General features: G+C 45.1%; 1 protein-coding gene across 1 annotated transcript; it reads left to right on the forward strand.

Moving 5' to 3' along the window:
• Positions 1 to 18,634: 18,634 nt before the first annotated feature.
• Positions 18,635 to 20,881, forward strand: LOC310776287 (E3 ubiquitin-protein ligase TRIM39-like; the record flags this gene model as incomplete). Its single annotated transcript, XM_083636493.1, has 2 exons — positions 18,635 to 20,005; positions 20,870 to 20,881. 2 exons carry the CDS (start codon positions 18,635 to 18,637, stop codon positions 20,879 to 20,881), a joined length of 1,383 nt encoding a protein of 460 aa, XP_083492619.1.
• Between the last annotated feature and the right edge of the window lie 208 nt (positions 20,882 to 21,089).

Here is a 21,089-nt window from a genome sequence, read left to right on the forward strand (position 1 = left end):
GTCAAAAAAAAAAAAAAAAAAATTTGACGGTGGGACGTGGATCAACGCCCCCCACGTCTCCTATAAAAATTTGGGAGCCACCGAACGTGTACAACCCATTCCACCGACCCACTAAGTGGCGACAGTGCTCTCCAGACTAGAAAAAGCCGAGCCAAAACTGCAGGGGAACGCGCGAGGAAACCATTCTCATACTGTAAAATGGATTGGCGAAAACGCTTTCGCTTTCGCGCATTATCGCGCATTATCGCGCTGGGAGCTGGCGGTGGGGGATTGCAAATTTGCATAATAGATTATGCGTGCAACACACTTTGAAACACCGGCAGAAAGCCCACAATCGCACGCAGCTTCATTCCAGTTGAGCTCACAACCGAAACGACTCATGCAGACTCACCCAAAGAGCAGCAGCCAGGCAGCACAGACAGGCAGAGCCTCGCTTGTGACAAACGCTGCAAAGCCACCAGAGACACACCCACGGAGGGAGGAGTTTGAAGGAGAGGGGGGTTTCCTGCTGCTATGGAGGAAATTACTGTTCAAAACTATTGTTTAGATGTCTGACGTCTTACGCCAAAAATAAATGGTTAAAGTGACTGTTCTATCGAATTTCACAAAAAGCCGTTTATCTCAGCTTAAATTTTCAGACGCTGAAACCATGCTGTATTCTACTGCTAATGCCTACATAACTACTAACTTTACAAACTAACTCTTTTAGACAGAGAAAGCACACATTCTATTAGTTCTTTTGAGATAATTTGTGTTCACAAAATCTTAGCAGAAAAGAATCCTCGGCTCTTGAAAGATGAGCCAGAATCCTCAAAAAAAGCCCTTGGCAGAACCTACCTACAGTATTGAAAAAACGGCTGGCAGTGAATGTGTTAAAACATTTATTTATTTATTTATTTATTTTTTCAGTCCAGGCCACCGGGCATCAGCCCGACGTGTTAGCTTGGACGCTCACAGTCACAACACTGCCTCACAAACTTGGCTGCATCCAACTCGAGACAACTTTTCAGACCCTGGAGACAATCTTTCTCAGAAGAGACTAACGTGACAAATCTGGAGACTTTTTCTGACATGGGATTAACATTACCAGCAAGCAGCAGTTGGTTAATTTTGGTTCATAAAAAAAAAAAAAAAAAAAAAAAAAAAAATCGAACAGGCCATTTACATATCGAACACGAACCCCTCCCCCACATTCGAAGTTGCATTCGAATTTCGAATGAAAAGTGACAGCCCTAGCCGTAACCCATGGATGGGCAACTTTGATGATAGAGAGGGCCACAAAAAAATGTCCTCGCTACCAGATTTTGCTGAGGGCTGAACGGCGCCAGCACGAAAAATTTGGGGCATTTGAAGCCAGGTTTAGAGGAATAACTCATTTTAAATTAACAATTGTGATGTCATTATTCAGTCTTAACCACCAATATTTTATCCTTTTCCTCACTCACTCCTATGTCACCACCTGCTCTCCCTGCAGGGCTTGAAATTAACTTTTTTCACCAGCTGCCAATATGGCTGCTAGATTTTAAAGTTACCAGCCAATTAGAATTTCCACTAGCCGAAATGTTTTTCTTGAAATAAACCAGAATATGAGTGGGTTAATTTAAGCATAAGTATCAGTAAGTGGCCCGGGATTCTCAAAGCCTGTGTTGAGGGTCACACAAGAACAAAAATGCAATCTTGAAGCTAAATAAATCCAAAACCAACAAGTTAATTATTTAAATTTCTACTTCAATGTAGAACAGTCATTTCTTACACATGAGATTACTTTTAGCCTTTTAGTCATAAATATTATTGAAAGATATTCCATATTTCAGACTGAAATGCTATAACAGAAGAGTATTGCCCAGAATGACATGAACATTTGGACACTTATTCAGCGGGTATATTGCATGTTGCGTTCAAGTGCACTGTAAAAAAAAAAAAAAAAAAAAAAATTCTTTTGCAATTCCATCGCGGGCCACACAGGGGGCCGCGGGCCGTATGTTGCCCATGTATGTTATAAGGGGTCCTTTCTGAAAAACATTTGAGAACCTCTGCTCTAGGGCATCACCACTTCCGGGAACCCCCATCCTGTGTAAGTAGGGTTGCCAGAGTAAAACCTGGCCATTTCCACCACTGCTTATGGATGAGCATCATCTGCTGCATGCCATCAAGAACCGTTGGTCGGATCGACTTCAAACTTTGGGAGTGCAGTGCAGTGCCCTGTTTTTGTGTAATTTGGCATAGCGCCACCTACTGGCAACATAGAAAATGTGGTTTATCTCAAGAACCATTTGTCAGATCGACTTCAACTTTGGGGAGTGTGCTGAGGGGAACTCGACACAGTGCAGTGCGGAATTTCGTGTAATTCGGAACAGCGCCACCTATTGGCCACACAAAAAGTTGTTTATCTTGAGAACCGTTCGTCCGATCGACTTCAAACTCGAGGGGTGCGCTTAGGGGGACTCAAGGAGGTGCAGACAGCTGAACTATGTGCAATTTGGCATAGCGCCACCTACTGGCAAGACAAAAAGCGCTTTATCTCCATAGCCATTCATCTGATCGACTTCAAGCTTAACACTCGGGAAATGCGCTTAGGGGGACTCAACGGAGTGCAGGGAGCTGAATTCTGTGTAATTTGGCATAGCGCCACCTACTGGCAACACAAAAAGCGGTTTATCTCGATAGCCATTCATCTGATCGACTTCAAACTTGGTAAGTGTGCTGCTGGGGACCTGACATAGAGCAGTGCCGAATTTTGTGCAATTCGGCACAGCGCCACCTACTGGCAACACAAACAGTGGTTTATCTTGAGAACCGTTCATCCGATTGACTTCAAACTTGGGGAGTGTGCTCATGGGAACTCAAAGTAGTGCGGCGCTGAATCGGCCTCGACCGGTGACCGGCGCCGGTCAGTCCACATAGCCGATTCTGTGCGCCGGTCGGCTTTCCCCTTTTTTTGTTTGGTCAATTACCTGCAGCTGCACGATGCACGCATTCACGTGACGTGCGCGCACCCCAAGCAGCCAAAAGGAAACACACGCCAGCATGTCCTTCTCATTGTGAAATTGTACAGTTTGTCACACATGCAAGTCGAAAATAAGCCGGGGAGGGGCAGGGTACGTTGCCGAGTCCCGCTCGGCTGGAGTCCACTCCAGTCTGAGCGGCTCGCTTCACCTCACCGGCCCCTCTCTCTCCCCGGCCACAGCGCAACACAGCCGGCTTGGTGAAGTGAAGGTACTGAGCCCTATGGTTACATTCCCCGACCAGCTGCAGTCCACATCACCGCTGCCTGCTGCAGATCAGCTGCTGCTGCTATCTGTCAGTCACGTTATAACGTGGATACAGGAGAGGACTATTTGTTTCGTATTGCGAATAGAACAACGAACATAATAATAAAACGCATTGGACCAGTGTACAAGGTTTACTGTGCTGTCTTTTTTTCGGATGGCGGATAAAAAAAAACGGACTGTGTGTAAACTCTGATATTCAAACTGAGTCAACTCAAACTCATTTCCTCATCTACTCAAGAACAGCCAAAATTCACAACTGTAGAGTGGGCATGGCTTTGAAGGTCTGGGCTCCAGACCTATAGGCTATAAACTCCTTGTCCATGGATAACATTTTTATTTATTTTATTTTATTAGTTTGTTTGGCAGGGACAAAAAAACATTAAACCCCATAGGAGAAGAAATGCTTTGTAACAGATTTAGCCATATGCTACTTTCCATATGGAGCCCCTGTTCTGTTGCACCTTTTTTCTTTTGGAAAAGTAAATGCATGATAGCTGTGGGATATACTGGAATTAATTGTTAGGGCCGGCAGCCGGGCCTATATCATCCCCTCTGTCGCCGGACACATTATGCACGACTCCACACACGTAATGTCTCAGTGGCGGCCGGCCACTAGAGGGCGCCGCCCCACCTACCCCTGGCCCCTTCTGTTTCTCCACTGGAGTCTGTGTGCTGCAGCTTTGCTGTCTGTTTCAACTCCCTGTGGGCGTGCCAAGTCCGCCCTCCCCTGTCTCACAACACTCCACTCTCCACTCCTCTCCTCTGTTCAGCCGACATGCAGTGTTGCCAACTTGGCCACTTTGTCGATAGATTTATCTACTTTTCAGACCCACGTGGCGACTTTATTTCTCAAAGGCGACTAGCGACAAATCTGGCGACTTTTTCTGACCATGGGAAGCAACGTTAATGTGTTGAATCTCTACGGATTTTGCCTGTAAATTGTGTGCGGGGCAGAGTCCTGCGCGGGTCTGATTTTCAAGACCCGGTTCCGCCCGGCCCTGCGACGTGCAGTACCGACCCCGCTCCGCGAACCCGCACATATGATCAATCAGTACCGCAACCCACCCCGCCCCGCAGACATGAGACCCGCGCTCCGATCCGGAACCGCATATATATAATAACCGTTAATCTGCAGTGCAAACATTTTGTAGTGAACCGAAACGAAACTGCCACTGTTTCACACGGGAGGCGAACAGCAGTCTTTCTGGCCCAGACTCGTCAGCTGATGTACGTTAATTAGCTTTTAGCAGCTGCTAGCTGACTAACCAGCTGGATAGCTCTGCTATCAGACACAGACAGTTACAGCAAGCAAAGTGACTTACCAGCTATCTCCAATATGTCTGGTATAATCCATACTGCCTTTATGATTGCTGTTGGAGGAACGTAAATCCACGTTGGGATGAGACCTCTCCACTTTCACGCTATCCATCCATGACATGTTGTTGCCTGTTGCTATGAAAACAGCCAGTGTGTATGTTTGACTGTAGTGGAGGGCGGCTAACGTTAGCCTACTATATTATCTGTCCGACTCATATTGTCTCCAATCAATCACCTTGACCCCGCAGCTGAGTTTTGAATGTTTTGTGCAGTCCATATAGCATCACACAATCCACAGTATGCGCATACTTGAAACGATGCCGGTTATGTAAACAAAGCAAAAAACGTGCGTCAGAAACTTTTCTCCTCTTCGAGTCAGACCAGCTGCCAGACACAACAGAAAAACATACATGGCTCATACGTTGTCGTTGTTCCACCCGCCCCCCATCCGCATTTAGTTAATTTTTACCCGCCGCCCGACCCACCAATTTACAGAAGTGTATTTTTTACCCGCCCCCCGTGTTTTTTTGCGGGTACCCGGCGGGGCCCCGCGGAACCCTGACCCGGTGCAGGACTCTGGTGCGGGGTGCTGCTGCAGCGGGTGCTGCAGGCTTTTCCTCCCTCCCTCCCTCTCTCTCTCCTCTCTGCCTTGCCTGGCTGTCTGTGTCTAGTGACAAAGCTGTCCGTCTGTAAAACCATGTTTACACAGGCAAAAGGGACACAACACGTCCACTTGCCAAAGCATCTCTCCAACAGACGATCCGACTAGTACAAAGTGTGACAGTTTAGCGAATGTGATAACGTCAAGTCAAGTGAGTGTGATTTATTTTGTGAGAAGCAAACTTGTTTCAGCGTCGTTTGACGAGGCGAGCGCCTAACCTCTGCCAAGGAGGTAGGCTATTGAGTCATGACGGTGTTTAACTCATTGAGTGCCAGCCACTTTTGGAGAACGGACGCTCCCAGTGCCAGAGTTTCAGAGCGTTTTCAGTGATTTCTCGAGGCCCACAGAATATTGTGTGATATTACTATGTAAACACCGAACACGCCCAAAGAACGATGAGAGTCTATTGTATCATCAGCAAAAAAAAGTTTATTGATATAATTTTCCGTTCTTTAGTTATCAGCCGGAGAAGATAGGTTGATTTCAGCAAAAACAGACGTTTCAGACTAGAAGCAGAGATAATCAGCCTTTTGTGAAATTAAACATTTCAAGCACTGACTCTGAAGCTAATATTTTCTGATGTAGTGACACCTCAAAAATAATTTCCTTCAATAAAAGAGCAAAAACAAAGGAATCGGCTCTGTGCTGCGTTTGCTCTGCACTGAAAACCCAGCTTTCCATACTTTTACCATACTTTCACAGGAGATGCATCTGGCTTTGATCCACGTCCCACCGTCAAAAAACGCAATTGACGACTTTAGTCGTCATTGGCACTCTACGTTACTATTTGAATTGACGACTATAGTCGTCATTGGCACTCAATGAGTTAAGAGTGATATGAGGTTGCAAACTGTATAACGTTAACTGTTAAAGAAATCACATACACTAACAGATCAGGACATCAGATTACTGCATATTACCATGTAAAAGCACTGAAAATTATTTATTTATTTAGAATAATCCATGATTAACTCATTCATGGCCAGTTTAGGACTGCCAATATTTAGCACAGGCCAAAGATTTTCATAATTGTTGGTCATCTTTCAAGACCCACAGTAAATTATCTATTAGCACCAAAGTGATTTGCAATACCTCAAAATGAAGATGTACGTCTCTGGGTTTACCAGGAAAAAAAAAGTGAGCTTTTAGCATGTTCTGTACTCTACTTATAGCCATTTATATACACCCTGTTTTCACCAAAAAGGTCTCTCTGAGAAGACAAACAGGAGCAAAGGCCATTTTTGTAAAATACACAATCTCAGGCAGAACTCGCTCTCAATTCTTTTATTTTGAACTGTATTGACATCAGGCATGTAAATATTATTCGTTATGACACAAATGACAAAAAAAAATATATATATATATATATATATACATGAAGTGCTTTTTTTACATTCAACAATACAGTTTACTCAGTGTGAGTGAGTGTGCAGACAGACACACAGACAGACAGACACACAGACAGACAGACAGACAGACAGACACACAGACACACAGACACACACACACACACACACACACACACACACACAGAGAGAGAGAGAGTTCTGTCCACAGCTGCTGCTGGATCGCACCTCTTCCCAGGGAATACTACTGATCGCCCCGCAAATTAGCATAGGAGGGGAGAACACCAAACTGGTCTGAGATCAGCGTCTAGCCTCCTCTGCCTCTGCATCGTTTTCCTCCTCTCGTTCGGGCTGGGACGAATGCTGCGACACAGGAACGGGGTCGGCTTGGCTTTGGGACCAGGCGCTGGAACCGGAGCCAGCTTTTAGCATGTTCTGTACTCTACTTATAGCCATTTATATACACCCTGTTTTCACCAAAAAGGTCTCTCTGAGAAGAGAAATTGCAGAAAATTGCATTTTTGTAAAGGACACAATCTCAGGCAGAACTCGCTCTCAATTCTTTTATTTTGAACTGTATTGACATCAGACATGTAAATATTATTCGTTATGACACAAATGACAAACAAATATATATATATATATATATATATATATATATATATATATATATATATACATGAAGTGCTTTTTTTACATTCAACAATACAGTTTACTCAGTGTGAGTGAGTGTGAATGTGTGTGTGTGTGCGCGGGGCCCATGTGTGTCTCTTTACATTACATTACATTTCGTCATTTAGCAGACCTAAATGACCGTCCTGACCTCATTCTGAGATGTGGGCTCACAATCGGCTCCTCATCTGAAATAAAAGCAACATATCCTCAGTAAAATATATAATCACATTTAGTACAGAGACAGTGTAGTGTACTAGTGTCTCAGTAAACTATACGATCATAGAATGCAGAGATCAGTGTAGTTTCTCTCTCACACACACACACACACACACACACACACACACTCCTTACCGCGAGATCATCCGGGTCCTGACGCATTGGAGTCCAGTCTTCCTCGCCCTCACATGGAAAGTGGCCGTGCTGCTTGGCTCTGTGTGAAAGCAATTTCTGTGGCGAGGCTGCTGTTCTCCTCCTCACAAAGTTGTGACTCCGTCTCGTCTCTTTCGGGCTGGCACACAGGAACGGGGTCCAGGGACCAGGATCGATCATGTTGGTCACGGGTTTGACTACCGCGAACAACTGATCCATGTCCGCTCCCCTGCAGCAAGGCGACCAGCTCGTGCAGCGCGCCGAGGGGCGTTTCAATGGCATTTCTCCTCTCTGCACAAGGAAGCGTTTCTCCGTTTTCTGTTCTTTCCTCCTGCTCAATTTCAAAACAACAGCTGCGGTATGTGTTTGTTCACGTGTTGTCGGCTTGTCTTTGAGGCCAGGGACCTGATACCATGTCACAGGCTGGGGAAGTCTTTGAACTACGCGCTGCACTAATAAAAACAAAAACACGTCAAACACGTCTTTGGCGTGGAGGCACATTCCTGATAACACGTTAAAGACGTCTTTGGCGATGAATGAGTTAATGATGAAGCTCAAACTCAGGATTATACTAAAGTAGACTGAACAGAAATTATTCTATTCTGCGCTCTACTGAACACATTTCCTCATTTTCTATTTAGTCAAATGAGATGCCAGCAGAATCAGCACCAACTCAGTTGAGGCAGCCTTCCCCAGCTATCTTTGAACACCACAGAAAGTATGATGAAGACTCAAAACATGCATTTTAACTTCCATGTTCTTCTGTCATCCATTATTACACGACTTTTCCTGTTGTTTTCGCCACATGGGTGACGATACCATGCCGGTCCTATGCCAGGTGTCGACCTGGCCTTGTTTTATATTCATTGTATTTTCCCCAAAAAGAAAAGCTCTGTCCAGTAACCTGGAACACTTTTATTTTGAGATGTTTTTGAGTGAGATCGTCCTACCTCATGCAAATGATAAGAAATGTGACATGAATCTTAATTTTTTAAAGCAAAGTAAAAAAAAAAAAAAAAAAAACGTCAAAAAATAACCGGCCAATTATTGTTCTTAGAAAGAAAATCGGAACCGGCCAAAATCGGTATCGGCAAGTCAGACTATTCAAAAATCGGAAATCGGAACCGGCCAAGAAAATGGCAATCGGTGCATCTCTACTTCCCTCTGCTCTGTGCCTCATACAGCCAATCATGTACCTTGTTACTACAATTGACACGGAAAGAGCCAATCATTTAACAGACAAACTCCGAGTGCACTTGCCTCCACTCATAAACAGCTAATCATATCCCTTGACAATGGGCATTGCTAGTGAGGCGATGGTTTGATCTCACCCGGCGTTACAAAGAATTTGATGTAGGTGCGTTTCAATTCGTGTTAACGTAACAATGTGTTATCATGTGTTCTATTAACACATTCACTGCCAACAGTTTTTCTTTTTTTACTGTAGGTAGCTTCTGCCAAGGTTTTTTTTGAGGATTCTGCCTCATCTTTCAAGAGCCGAGGATTATTTTCTGCCAGGAATTTGTGAACACAAAATATCTCAAAAGAACTAATAGAATGTGTGCTTTCTCTGTCTAAAATAGTTAGTTTGTAGAGTTAGTAGTTATGTAGGCATTAGCAGTTGAATACAGCATGGTTTCAGCGTCTGAAAAGGAAAGTTGAGATAAATGCCTTTTTGTGAAATTCGATAGAACAGTCACTTTAACCATTTATTTTTGGCATCAGTAACACATCAGACATCTAAACGTTCTGAGCAGTAATTTCCTCCATAACACCACCCCCACCCCCCTCTCCTTCAAACTCCTCCCTCCGTGTGTGTTCTCCTCCTCCCTCCGTGGCTCTGCAGCGGGCGTGTCACAAGCGAGTTTCTGGTGTCTGTGCTGCCTGGCTGCTGGCGGCCGCTCTTTGGGCGAGTCTGGATGGGGCTGGTTCGTTTTCGGTTGTGAGCTCAGCTGGAATGAAGCTGCGTGCGATTCTGGGCTTTCTGCCGGTGTTTCAAAGTGTGTTGCACCCATAATCTATTATGCAAATTTGCAATCCCCCACCGCCAGCTCCCAGCGCGAAAGCGAAAGCGTTTTCGCCAATCCATTTTCATGAGAATGGCTTCCTCACGCTGCTGTCTTTGCTTGGCTTTCTCTCGTCTGGAGAGCACTGTCGCCACTTAGTGGGTTGGTACAATAGGTTAAACACATTCAATAGCTCCCATATTTTTCTAGGAGATGTAAAAGGGTTTGATCCACGTCCCACCGTCAAAAAAAAAAAAAAAAATTTTGACGAGATATCTCGTCCACGGCAGTCAAGCGTTGGTTTCTGCTTGACGAGATATCTCGTCCACGGCAGTGAACGTGTTAATAAGCGCCCGGGAAATTAACGTTAATCTTAAAACACCAATTTCACAAATATGGACGTCTGCAACGTTACTTTACGGAATGCGGTGCATGCGCAGCTCCTTCACTTCTGTGAGCAGAGACAAAGTTGAACTTTGGGACAGGAATAACTCATTGTGTCATCTAATAAGCACACAGCTTATGACTTTATGTGTTCTGCTTGGGCGGAGTCTTGATGGGTATATAAAACTGATATGGAGAAATGTACCGCATTTTCAGCCAGGCAAGGCTTTTTCTCGCCCAACCAACGGCGCACGGTCCCCAGCGTGGTCGCCCTCCAGCCCTACTTAGTGGCATGTTTGTAGTTAAGCAAGTCAAAGCAAAACCCAGGCTTTTCCACACCTCTGATTCACCTAACGTTAACCCTACAACCCTGAATTACACGTTACCAAACGTTTTTTGCCTTCTAGGCTGGCAATGCTGGGCTATGTCATCAAAGTAAAACGTCACCATGTCTCTAAACTACTGCACTCAGAGCATGTATGTGTGTGTGTGTGTGTGTGTGTGTGTGTGTGTGTGTGTGTGACAAAAGAAACTTGTGAAATGCAACCTTTTTCTTCTCATGTTTTTTATTAATAAAAATTAATAAAAAAGGAAATGAAAATTATCAATAATTATCGATATCGACTGATATGAAATATGTTATATCAATATACTTTCTAACTATATCACCCAGCTGTACTCATGATATAATATACAGGGCTCTATCTTCCCAAAAGCGCAAATTTAGCGTTTGCGCTCGTTTAACGCCTTGGGCAATGCAAATTGGGGGTGGACACAAGCGCATGCCTGTGATAATTGTACTGGGCATTGGCTGCCACAAGCCAAAGCAGGCGTTCCAGCGCTAAAATGTGGTGATAGATGGCATTATGCTATCGTCGGCAGTAGGGATGTTCATCAATTATCGAAAATCGATAATTGATCGTTAAGGATTGGAATCGATCCTGTGGCATTTGGATTGATTTTTTAATTATAAAAAAAAACCTCGCAAACACATCGCAAAGAGGCAAATTAATTGAGAAAACTTGTTGGACAATGGACATAGGCTATTTACCTTCATAAGCCAGAGGGGCGTTGGCACCACAGACGATCTGTCAATAAGCTCTCTCTGTCCTCGCACGAGTGAGTACATTCTATTACGCAGGGAGATAATTACAGCATATTGCATGCCTGGCTCAAACAGCCATTGCGAGACGGGAATCTGATTGGTTTTGGATTGACGTAATGCCCAGCCTTGCCTGGCCACGCCTGTGAATAATTCTGGTAGTTAAGACCGCCCAAATCCCGTTTGAGGCGTAGATGATTTTGGCACCGCTCTAATTTGCGTCTGTGACAGGTGCCGTGAACGTTTCCGCATGCTGGCCGAGAATTGCATCCCCAACATATTTCGGGACTGTTTTAAATCAGGGAGGTCACGTCTCCCAGACAATTATATCACTTTTAAACAGTTACATTTCTGTATAAATCATTGCAATATGCTCCCGTGAGGTGGGGATGCTGCTGGCGCTGGGGTGCAAAACTCGGCATAACACCTGGCGGACGGCGTAAGGCGGAATGCTATCTTCCGTGCCTTAAGGCACGCGCAAACAGATGCGCAAGCCCTATTACGGGATAGCGCCTGTCGGAAGATAGAGCCCATAGTAATTTAGACTCCGGTGTTTATAAACTACAGGTGAGCTTCCTTTTTAAATACAAAAATGTGAAATTATTATCGCTTATCGGACAGGAGAAGCAGATATTTGTCGGTTATAGTATCGGCTGAAAAAATTCCCTGCAAAGTCTATAGACCACCCCCCCCCCCCCAAATCTATAAATCTTCCCTATCTGAAGAACATGAGGGGGGAATTCCCCCCCAGTTTGCAAAGTGAATTTTAAGCCCTAGGACTGCATAACGTAAACATTCAAAACTCAGCCGCTGTCTTGTCTGGTTTCCATAACGACAATGTTAGTCCCGGTGAAGAAGTTAACGTAATGTTGAGAAAGTGCATTTCTGTTAGTGGAACAGCGATCATAAAGGCAGTGTGGCATTAACATCTGAATAGGAGGAAAGCCACAGGACCAGATAATCTCAGTGTTTTTATTTTGAAAACCTTTGCAGCTGAGCTTGCACCTGTGTGGCAGCCTATTTTCGAGTGTTTAATGGACACTCATATAATTCCAACAAAGTGGAAGACTTCACACATACTGGCCCCTATTCTCCCACAGGCCTTCGGCGCTAAAACGGGCCTTCGGCGCTAAAAACGTGCCTTGCGCCTGCCTCGGGAAGATATCAACATGGCTTTACGCTGCCAAATGCGCTTTAGGCCGAATGGGCGTGGCGCACTCCCTGAATGGGCGAGAATGGGCGTTTCGGCGTTAAATATCGGCGTAATGATATCTTCCCACCTGGCGTAAATTTAGCGCTTTGCGCTTTTGAAAACCAGGCCTATTCAGTGCGCCGGTTGTGCGGAGCACTCCTCTGGCTCTCCTCTGTCACCCTTCTCTGTGTCACTCCCTCTCTCTTGCTCATATCAGTCTGACAGGCACAATACGACTCTCTCTCTCTGACTCCCTCGCTCAGACAGACACAACACGTCCCATAGAAAAAAGAAGTTGTAAGTTCACTGCAATGTGAATGTCCCAGCATGCATTGTGCTTCTCCATTTCGCTACTAAATAGCAACCAAATGAGCCGAAAACCTATATTAAGGGAGGATCTAAATAATGTGTAATGGTAACACAGCCTGCAATTGTAGAACATTTCAATATTGGACCAAATAAAACATTGAAATGAAAACACCACCCTATGTGAAACATATATGTCCTCCTGGGCCTATATATATCTCTTGTCGATTTAACATGATTTAGATAAGTGACAGCGGAACGCAATTCTACTGTCATCTGCTATACTGTGATGTCCGCTCCAATAACTTGGCCCTACTTCACATTTAGTTTTACAATAAAAACACATTTATGCAATGACTTTACATAATGTAGGGTATATTTATGTGCATCATCCTTCCTGCAGCAGGCGAGAGAAAATTATATCTTTCTGGACAAACTTTCACCAATCTAATAGGCTATATTTTTCTAGCTGATGCATTTAGAACATTCTTTTCACTTTGATCTTGCTATAGTGTAGGGTATTTACATGCTTGCAGTATTTAAACTGCAGTTAGATTGGTTTGAGAAGCATAATAATATGGAATAATAGCCTATATATGGAGACAGACAGACTGGATGAAGGGAGGGGGGGGGGCAGAGCGCTTGGCTTTGTCTGGTTTTACCGGATTTGTCCAGGAATTGGAGCTTAACACATTGACTGCCAGCCATTTTTTTTTTGCTGTAGGTAGCTTCTGCCAGGCCGTTTTTTGAGGATTCTGGCTCATTTTAAAAGAGCCGAGGATTCTTTTCTGCTTGGAGTTTGTGAACACAAAGTTCAGAAAAGTACTAATAGAATGTGTGCTTTCTCTGTCTAAAAGAGTTAGTTTGTAGAGTTAGTAGTTATGTAGATATTAGCCGTTGAGTACAGCATGGTTTCAGCTGTCTGAGACTGAAAGCTGAGATAATCGCAGTTTTGTGAAATTCAATCAAACAGGCAGAACAGTCACTTTAGCCATTTATTTTTGGCATCAGTGAGAGATCAGACATCTAAACAATATAGTTCCGAACGCCCTCTCCTTCAACTCCTCCCTCCGTGGGCGTGTCTAGTGGCTTTCAGCCTGCGTTTGTCACAAGCGAAGCGAGTGCTCTGCTGCTGCTGCTGCTGCTGCTGCAGCGAGTTCGAGCAGCCTCCCTCCCTGGCAGCGAGTTTGAGCAGCCTCCCTCCCTGGCAGCGAGTGTGGATAGGGCTCACTCGTCTCTTGGGTTTGAGAGCCCCGATGAAGCCCCGTGCGACTCTAGGCTTATGCAAATTTGCAATCCCCCGTGTGCTGCTGCTGGCGCGGCCCGAGAGCGGCGAGTCTGGTGACTGATGACTGTAAAATCGGCAAGCGATTTCCTTGAGAATGGAGGAAGCAGCCGCGGGAGGCGGCTGCTTTTGGTTGACTTTCTCTCTGTCGGGAGGGCACCGTCGCCACCTAGCTGGTCGGTACAATAGATTATACACATTCAATACTTCCAATATCTCCATAGGAGACGCGGGGGGCATTGATCCACGTAGCACCGTCAAAAAAAATAAAAAATATTTTTTGACGACTCAACTCGTCGTTGGCAGTGAACAGCTGGATTGTGTTTGACGACTCAACTCGTTGTTGGCAATGAACGTGTTAAAAGGCAAGCGTGTGACTCTTTACTGCAATTCTCCAATGAGCGGACTATGCATAATTTTACGCCTAAAAGGCGTGGTTATAATGGTTGAGGCTGCGTGTAGCGCCGATACCAAGATAGCAAGTGCGCTGGTCTACACCCACTAACTGGGCTAGGCGGCCTAGCGCTAGGCCTTAAAACGCAGTTTCTGCGCCGATTGCAACGATAGGGCCCAATACCTCTTCCAAAGAAAACATGTCCAAAGGAACCTGGCGATTATCGTCCTGTGGCTTTAACTCCGATCGTTATGAAGGCATTGGAGAAAATCGTGGTTGGGCAGCTTGCCAAGTCCATTGATGAAAGATTAGACATCTATCAGTTTGCATACAAGCAGAACCGCAGCACAGAAGATGCAGTGGTAACTCTGACGCACCTCATTTTGAAGCATCTAGACAAGCCTAAAACTACAGCTAGGGCTTTATTTCTAGATTTCACGGGCCCTATTCTCCCACAAGCCTTTGGCGCTAAAACGGGCCTTAAACGCAAAAAAACGTGCCTTGCGCCTGTTTTGGGACGATATCAATATGGCTTTAGGCTGCCAAATGCGCTTTAGGCCGAATGGGCGTGGCGCAGTCCCAGAATGGGCCAAAGTGGGCGTGTCGGCGCTAACTACCGGCGTAGTGCTATCTTCGCACCTGGCCTACATTTAGCGCTTTGCGCCTTTGAAAACCAGGCCTATTCAGTGCGCCAGTGCACTTGTGCCTCTCCCCTGTCACCCTTCTCTGTCTCTCTCTGAAACCAGGCCTATTCAGTGCGCCAGTGCTCTTCTGCCTCTGAGTCACCCTTCTCTCTCTCTCTCTGACTCCCTCGCTCAAACAGACACAACACATAGCAGCACCCAGCTTCCCATAGGAAATAGCAGTTGTAAGTTTACTGCCTGTGAATGTCCACTCCCAGCATGCAATTGGGTCCTCCATTTCGCTACTAAATAGCAACCAAATGAGCCGAAATAGATATAAAAGGTAGATCTAAAATAATGTGTAATGGTAAGACAACCTGCAATTGTCGAACATTTCAATATTGGACCAAATAAAACATCGAAATGAAACACCACCCTATGTGAAACATATATGTCCTCTTGAGCCTATATATACCCCTTGTGGGTTTAACGTGATTTAGATAAGTGACAGGGGAACGCGCTTCTGTGATGTGCTATACTGTGATGTCCGCTCCAATAACTTGGCCCTACTTGACATTTAGTTTTACAATAAAAACACATTTATGCAATGACTTTACATAATGTAGGGTATATTTATGTGCATCGATCATTCTACCTGCAGCAGGGGAGAGAAAACGATATCTTTCTGGACAAACTTTCACCAATCTAATAGGCTATATTTTTCTAGCTGATGCGTTTAGTACATTATTTTCACTTTGATCTTGCTATAGTGTAGCGTATTTACATGCTTGCAGTATTGAAACTGCAGTTAGATTGGTTTGAGAAGCATAATAATATGGAATAATAGCCTATAATGCAGTCAGACAGACAGACTGGATGAAGGGAGGGGGGGGGGCAGAGCGTTTGGCTTTCGTCTGGTTTTGCGGGATCACTGGAATTGGAGCTAAAAAGGCAAGTGTGCGATTCGTTTATTGCAGTTATCCAATGAGCATGACGGTGCATAATTTTACGCTTAAAAGGCGTGGTTGTAATGGTTGAGGCTGCGTCTAGCGCCAGCACGACGATATCAAGTGCGCTGGTCCACGCCCACTGATTTGAGCTGCGCCAGGCGTTCGGCCTAGAAACAGCGCCGATGCAACGATAGGGACCCACATCTGCATTCAATACGATCCAGCCAGAGCTCCTGCTGGCCAAAATGCTGCAAATGGAGGTTAACTCATTCTCTGCCAAAGACGTACCCGGACGTACTTTTAACAATGGCGTTCTGTGCCAAAGACGTACTCGGACGTACTTTCATGTTTTGGCTGTTTACATTACATCAGACACTTTCCCAGCCTGTGACATTGTTTCAAGTCAAACTGATAAAAGGAACCCGCTAGTTTAGTATTTATGGGTGGAGCCTGTGGTCGAAACAGAGTCCGATCCAGAGTTCTCGGCTGGCGACGATGGCGAGGAAGACGCCAGCGTTTTTGTTATTGCTCCACGACGCCATGGCGCCATGGCGACGAAGGCTCCCCTTCACAGCGTTCTGTTCTGATCCGTCTGACACAGATGAATCGGAGGAGGAGAAATGGGTGCCACTTGGAGAGAGCGATGACGATGGTAAAAAGTAGCCTATTTTTTGTATCGCGTTTGAGATGAAATGATCACACACACAACATTCGAGTATAATTGTCACGCATTGTTTATAACTTATGCCGCCGGCATGACTCGCTTCACGTTTCCTCTTGCCAGCTCTCCCTCTCAAGGGAGAGCTCTGTCACACTCAAGGGAGGGGGAATCACATGGATACGTCAAACGCGTCAAACCGCGTCACACACCCGTCCCCAGCAACCAAGGCGAAACATGTGTCACATAAACATTTCAAAGTTTACAGCACTAACGTAGCTATTGTGTGATCTTCTGTGCTAACGTTAGTTATGAGAGGTAACGTGACAGCAGGTAACATTACAGCACTCGTTATTCCTGTGTGTGTGTGTGTGTGTGTGTGTGTGTGTGTGTGAGAGAGAGAGAGTGTGTGAGTGTGACCACATAAGGGTTCGTTCCATTTGTTTATGCTTTTATCAAGCTAAGCTAAAAATCCACATGGCAACTGTAAAAGTAAATTATTTATTTGATTTTGTGCACATATTTATCATACTTTGATAAATACTGCGGCCAAGCCTCATCTGTCAAGAAACCCCAGGGGCCAGACTCTCTCTCTCTCTCTCTCTGTAGCCGCTCACTGGGCGGGATGGACCGACACAGCTCCCTCAAATACATTCTCTTATTTTTTATTTTTTATTTATTTATTTGGGAAAACAAATACTGTATAATGTGTCTGATGTGTCACTGAGGCAAAAAATAAAAGGCTCAAAAGAGAGTTCTGCTTGAAACGGTGTCCTTCACTAAAAACCTCTTTTTCTCCTATTTCTGTTCCAAAGAGGGCATTTTTAGTGAAAACAAGCTAACTTCCACTGCTTGTAACTAAACAAGGAAACATGGTAGAGTTTCAGTTTTTTACAAGGGGTAAGAAGAGAGTCTCTGCTTTATTGTGAGATATGTTGTGTAATTTTATTCCTAGCACAGAATATTCTGTGGGTCCTGGAAGATCAGGAAATATGCTCAAAATCCTGGCACTGGGAGCACACAGACCGAAATGACCCTGGCAGAGAATGAGTTAATCCTTATCTGTTCAGTTCAAGTATACATACTACTGCATGCGCTGGGACGCGTCATCAGTGATGTTAACTGGGGTCGTGGGGTGTTTTGGGTCATCATACACCCTCGCCCAGTAGTCGCTTGAAACTTCTCAGGCATACAGGTCCAAGGACCTGCCTGTTCCTTCTGACATTAGGGCCCACTCCACGAGGAGCATCTCCACGCTGTGGGCAGCCCCGAGGGGAGTTCCCCTCAGTGATGTCTGCCCGGCGGCCACTAGGGCCGTGCACCTTCGCAAAAGTAACCAATGTCGTGAATAGTAGACAATCGCACACAAGAGACGCGCCATTTTGGAGACACCATGACGATGACACCACGCAAAATAGGCGATTTTCGGGCCAAAATGGCGGAAGCGCTGATCTAACACTCGCTTCTTTCCTTCAATATTCTTTGTTACTCTTCGACGACTGCACACGTCAAAACGTGCTAAAACATTTATATTATACAGTCTATGGCTAAAACACACATCTATTCATAACTAGATGCTTGCAGTCCTAAAACAGAAACAAAACGTAACTTTAGGGCTCATGATTAAATACAAACAAACCAAGGAGGAAAAGCCAGAAAGTGCTTCACACTGCTGCAGTCATCAGTAACTCTCATAATGTTGTCTGTGTTCTGCGCCTGGACCGCACTCGCAGATAAAGTTTAAAGAATCGTGCTTAATCCAACAAGATCATCTCACGGGAAACACTAACGTTACAGCTGGCATTCCTTGGGAATTCTGCGCGTCCTCCACGTTGTGTCAGGAATATAAACAAAAGCCGTATAGCCAATCGAAACTCGGTATGCAAATACAAGAATGGTTCTACCATTAACCTTGCTAAACAGTGTTAAAGCGAAAGTGTTCCCGAGTTATCATTACTGTGTTATAGATTTAGAAATACAAATATGTGTTTCATTTCCATGATGCTGTGTATTTATATTTCAAAATAAATCATTTTCATCATTTAACATAACTTATCTCTGTCTGGTTTGTTTTCAGCTTCACTCAGAGAGAAAATGCCTCCCACACTAGAGGAGCATCTCATCTGTACTGTCTGCTGTGACATCTTTAAAGATCCTGTCATCCTGAAATGTAGCCACAGCTTCTGTAAAGCCTGTCTGCAGAGATGGTGGACAACGAAACGCGTGCGTGAGTGTCCAGTTTGTAGGGCTACATCTTCACAGAGAAAACCACCATGTAACTTGGTGTTGAAGAACATGTGTGAGGCCTTCTTACTGGAGAGAGATCAGAGAGCTTCAGCAGAGTCTGAGCCTCTCTGCAGTTTGCACTCTGAGAAACTCAAGCTCTTCTGTCTGGACCATCAGCAGCTTGTGTGTCATCGCTGTCTGGATTCAGACACACACAACCACCACAGAATCAGATCCATTGATGAAGCTGCACGGGATCACAAGAACAAACTCCAGCAATCTCTGAAGACCTTAAATGAGAAACTGCAGCTCTTTAATAAAGTTAAAGGAAACTGTGATCAAACAGCAGCACACATTAAGGTCCAGGCCCGACATACAGAGAAGCAGATTAAGGAGGAGTTTAAGAAGCTTCAGCAGTCCCTTCAAGGGTTTCTACAAGAGGAAGAGAAGGCCAGGATCAATGCACTGAGGGAGAAAGAGGAGCAGAAGAGTCAGACGATGAAGGAGAAGACTGAGGGTCTGAACAGAGAGATGGCAGCTCTTTCAGACACAGTCAAAGCCATAGAGAAGGAGCTGAGGGCTGAAGACATCTCTGTCCTGCAGAACTACAAGGCTACAGTGGAAAGAGTCCAGCACTCCCTGCTGGAGGATCCACAGCTGGTCTCAGGAGCTCTGATAGACGAGGCCAAACACCTGGGCAACCTGAGCTCCACAGTCTTGCACAAGATGGGGGAGATGGTCTCCTACCCCCCTGTGGTTCTGGACCCAAACACCGCCCATCCAAAACTGATCGTGTCTGAAGATCTGACCAGTGTGAGCTGTGGAGAGAGACAGCAGCTTCCTGACAATCCAGAGAGGTTTGACATGTGTTGCAGTGTCCTGGGCTCTGAGGGCTTTAAGTATGGATATCACAGCTGGGATGTTGAGGTTGGACACTGTACAGGCTGGAGACTGGGTGTGTTCGTCGAGGGTCCGAGGAAGGGACTTGCACCGTCTGCATTATGGGGAATATGTTTATTTACTAATGGTAAATACAGTGCAATCTCTCCATCAGGTATAGTCACTGATCTCACAGTGAAGAAGAAGCTCCAGAGGGTCAGCGTGCGTCTTGACTGGGACAACGGAAAGCTGTCATTCTTTGATCCTGATACTGACACCCACATACACACCTTCAGACATACCTTCACTGACAGGCTGTTTCCTTTTTTTTCCACTGTGGAAGATGGAAACACTCTGAAGGTAATACCAGTGAAGGTCTCTGTTAGACCCAGTTAGAGAGAGAGAGAGAGAGAGTCTGTGTGTGTGTGTGTGTGTGTGTGTGTGTGTGTGTGTGTGTGTGTATGTGTGCGTATGTTTGTGTCTGTGTGTGTGTGTGCGTATGTGTGTGTCTATGTGTGTGTGTGTGTGTGTGTGTGTGTGTGTGTGTGTGTGTGTATCTCTCAGTGAGGACAAGCCATTGTCCACCATGATCAGGAACCTTCTGCACAGTGAACTCACACACCTAATTTTGATTTTAAGTTGTATCAGTTTGGCTGAGAACAAAAATCCAGTTTAATCGATCTAGTTTCATTTTGAAATAGATATATTTTTGTGTGTGTGTGGGTGTGTACTTTGCCAATTCCCCCTGTTTTCCCAGTCATTGGTCCACCCCCTCTGCCGATCTGGGGAGAGTTGCAAATGCTTCCTCTGATACATGTGCAGTTACAAGGACTTCTCACTGACACCCCGGAGTTTCACCGGCAGGACGTAGCGTGTGGGAGGATCACAGGGGACAGGCCCCCCGACCGACCAGTGCAGTGACCAGGACACATACCCTTTAGCCCGATTCCCAGACAATTAACCAAGCCGGAGGTAACACGGGGGCTCAAACCTGCGAGCCTCTGGTAGGCAGGGAATCTATTGCTGCACGCCCCGGACTACCTGTTTATTTTATTTTTAATTTTTTTTATTATTATATATACTTTTTTTGGGTTACCTGTTTATGATAAGTAGAAACAGAGCTGAACTGGCATCACTCATCTCTACCGTGCCTCTGGCTTGCCCTCGAGGTCTTGCCCTCTTCTCAGACACAGCTCTACTGGCATGCTCTTTGTGCATGCACAGTTGAGCAAGTGAACAATTCTGGGTGGTGCCAACTTTTTGCCCAATTATATTAGTAGGATGTTTTCAAAGCATCAGATTGTTTTTCTTCTTTTTGTGAAGAAACGTGTTAAAGGGATGATAGTTCAGTTTGTTTGAAGTGGGTTTGTATGAGATACTTGCATACTCTCAGTGTTCTACATGCAGTAGAATGCAGCTGGCGCGGTCGCAGTTTGGAGAAATG

The sequence above is a fragment of the Poromitra crassiceps genome, assembly GCF_964638095.1.
Source record: "Poromitra crassiceps genome assembly, chromosome: 5".
NCBI classification, from domain to species: Eukaryota; Metazoa; Chordata; class Actinopteri; order Beryciformes; family Melamphaidae; genus Poromitra; species Poromitra crassiceps.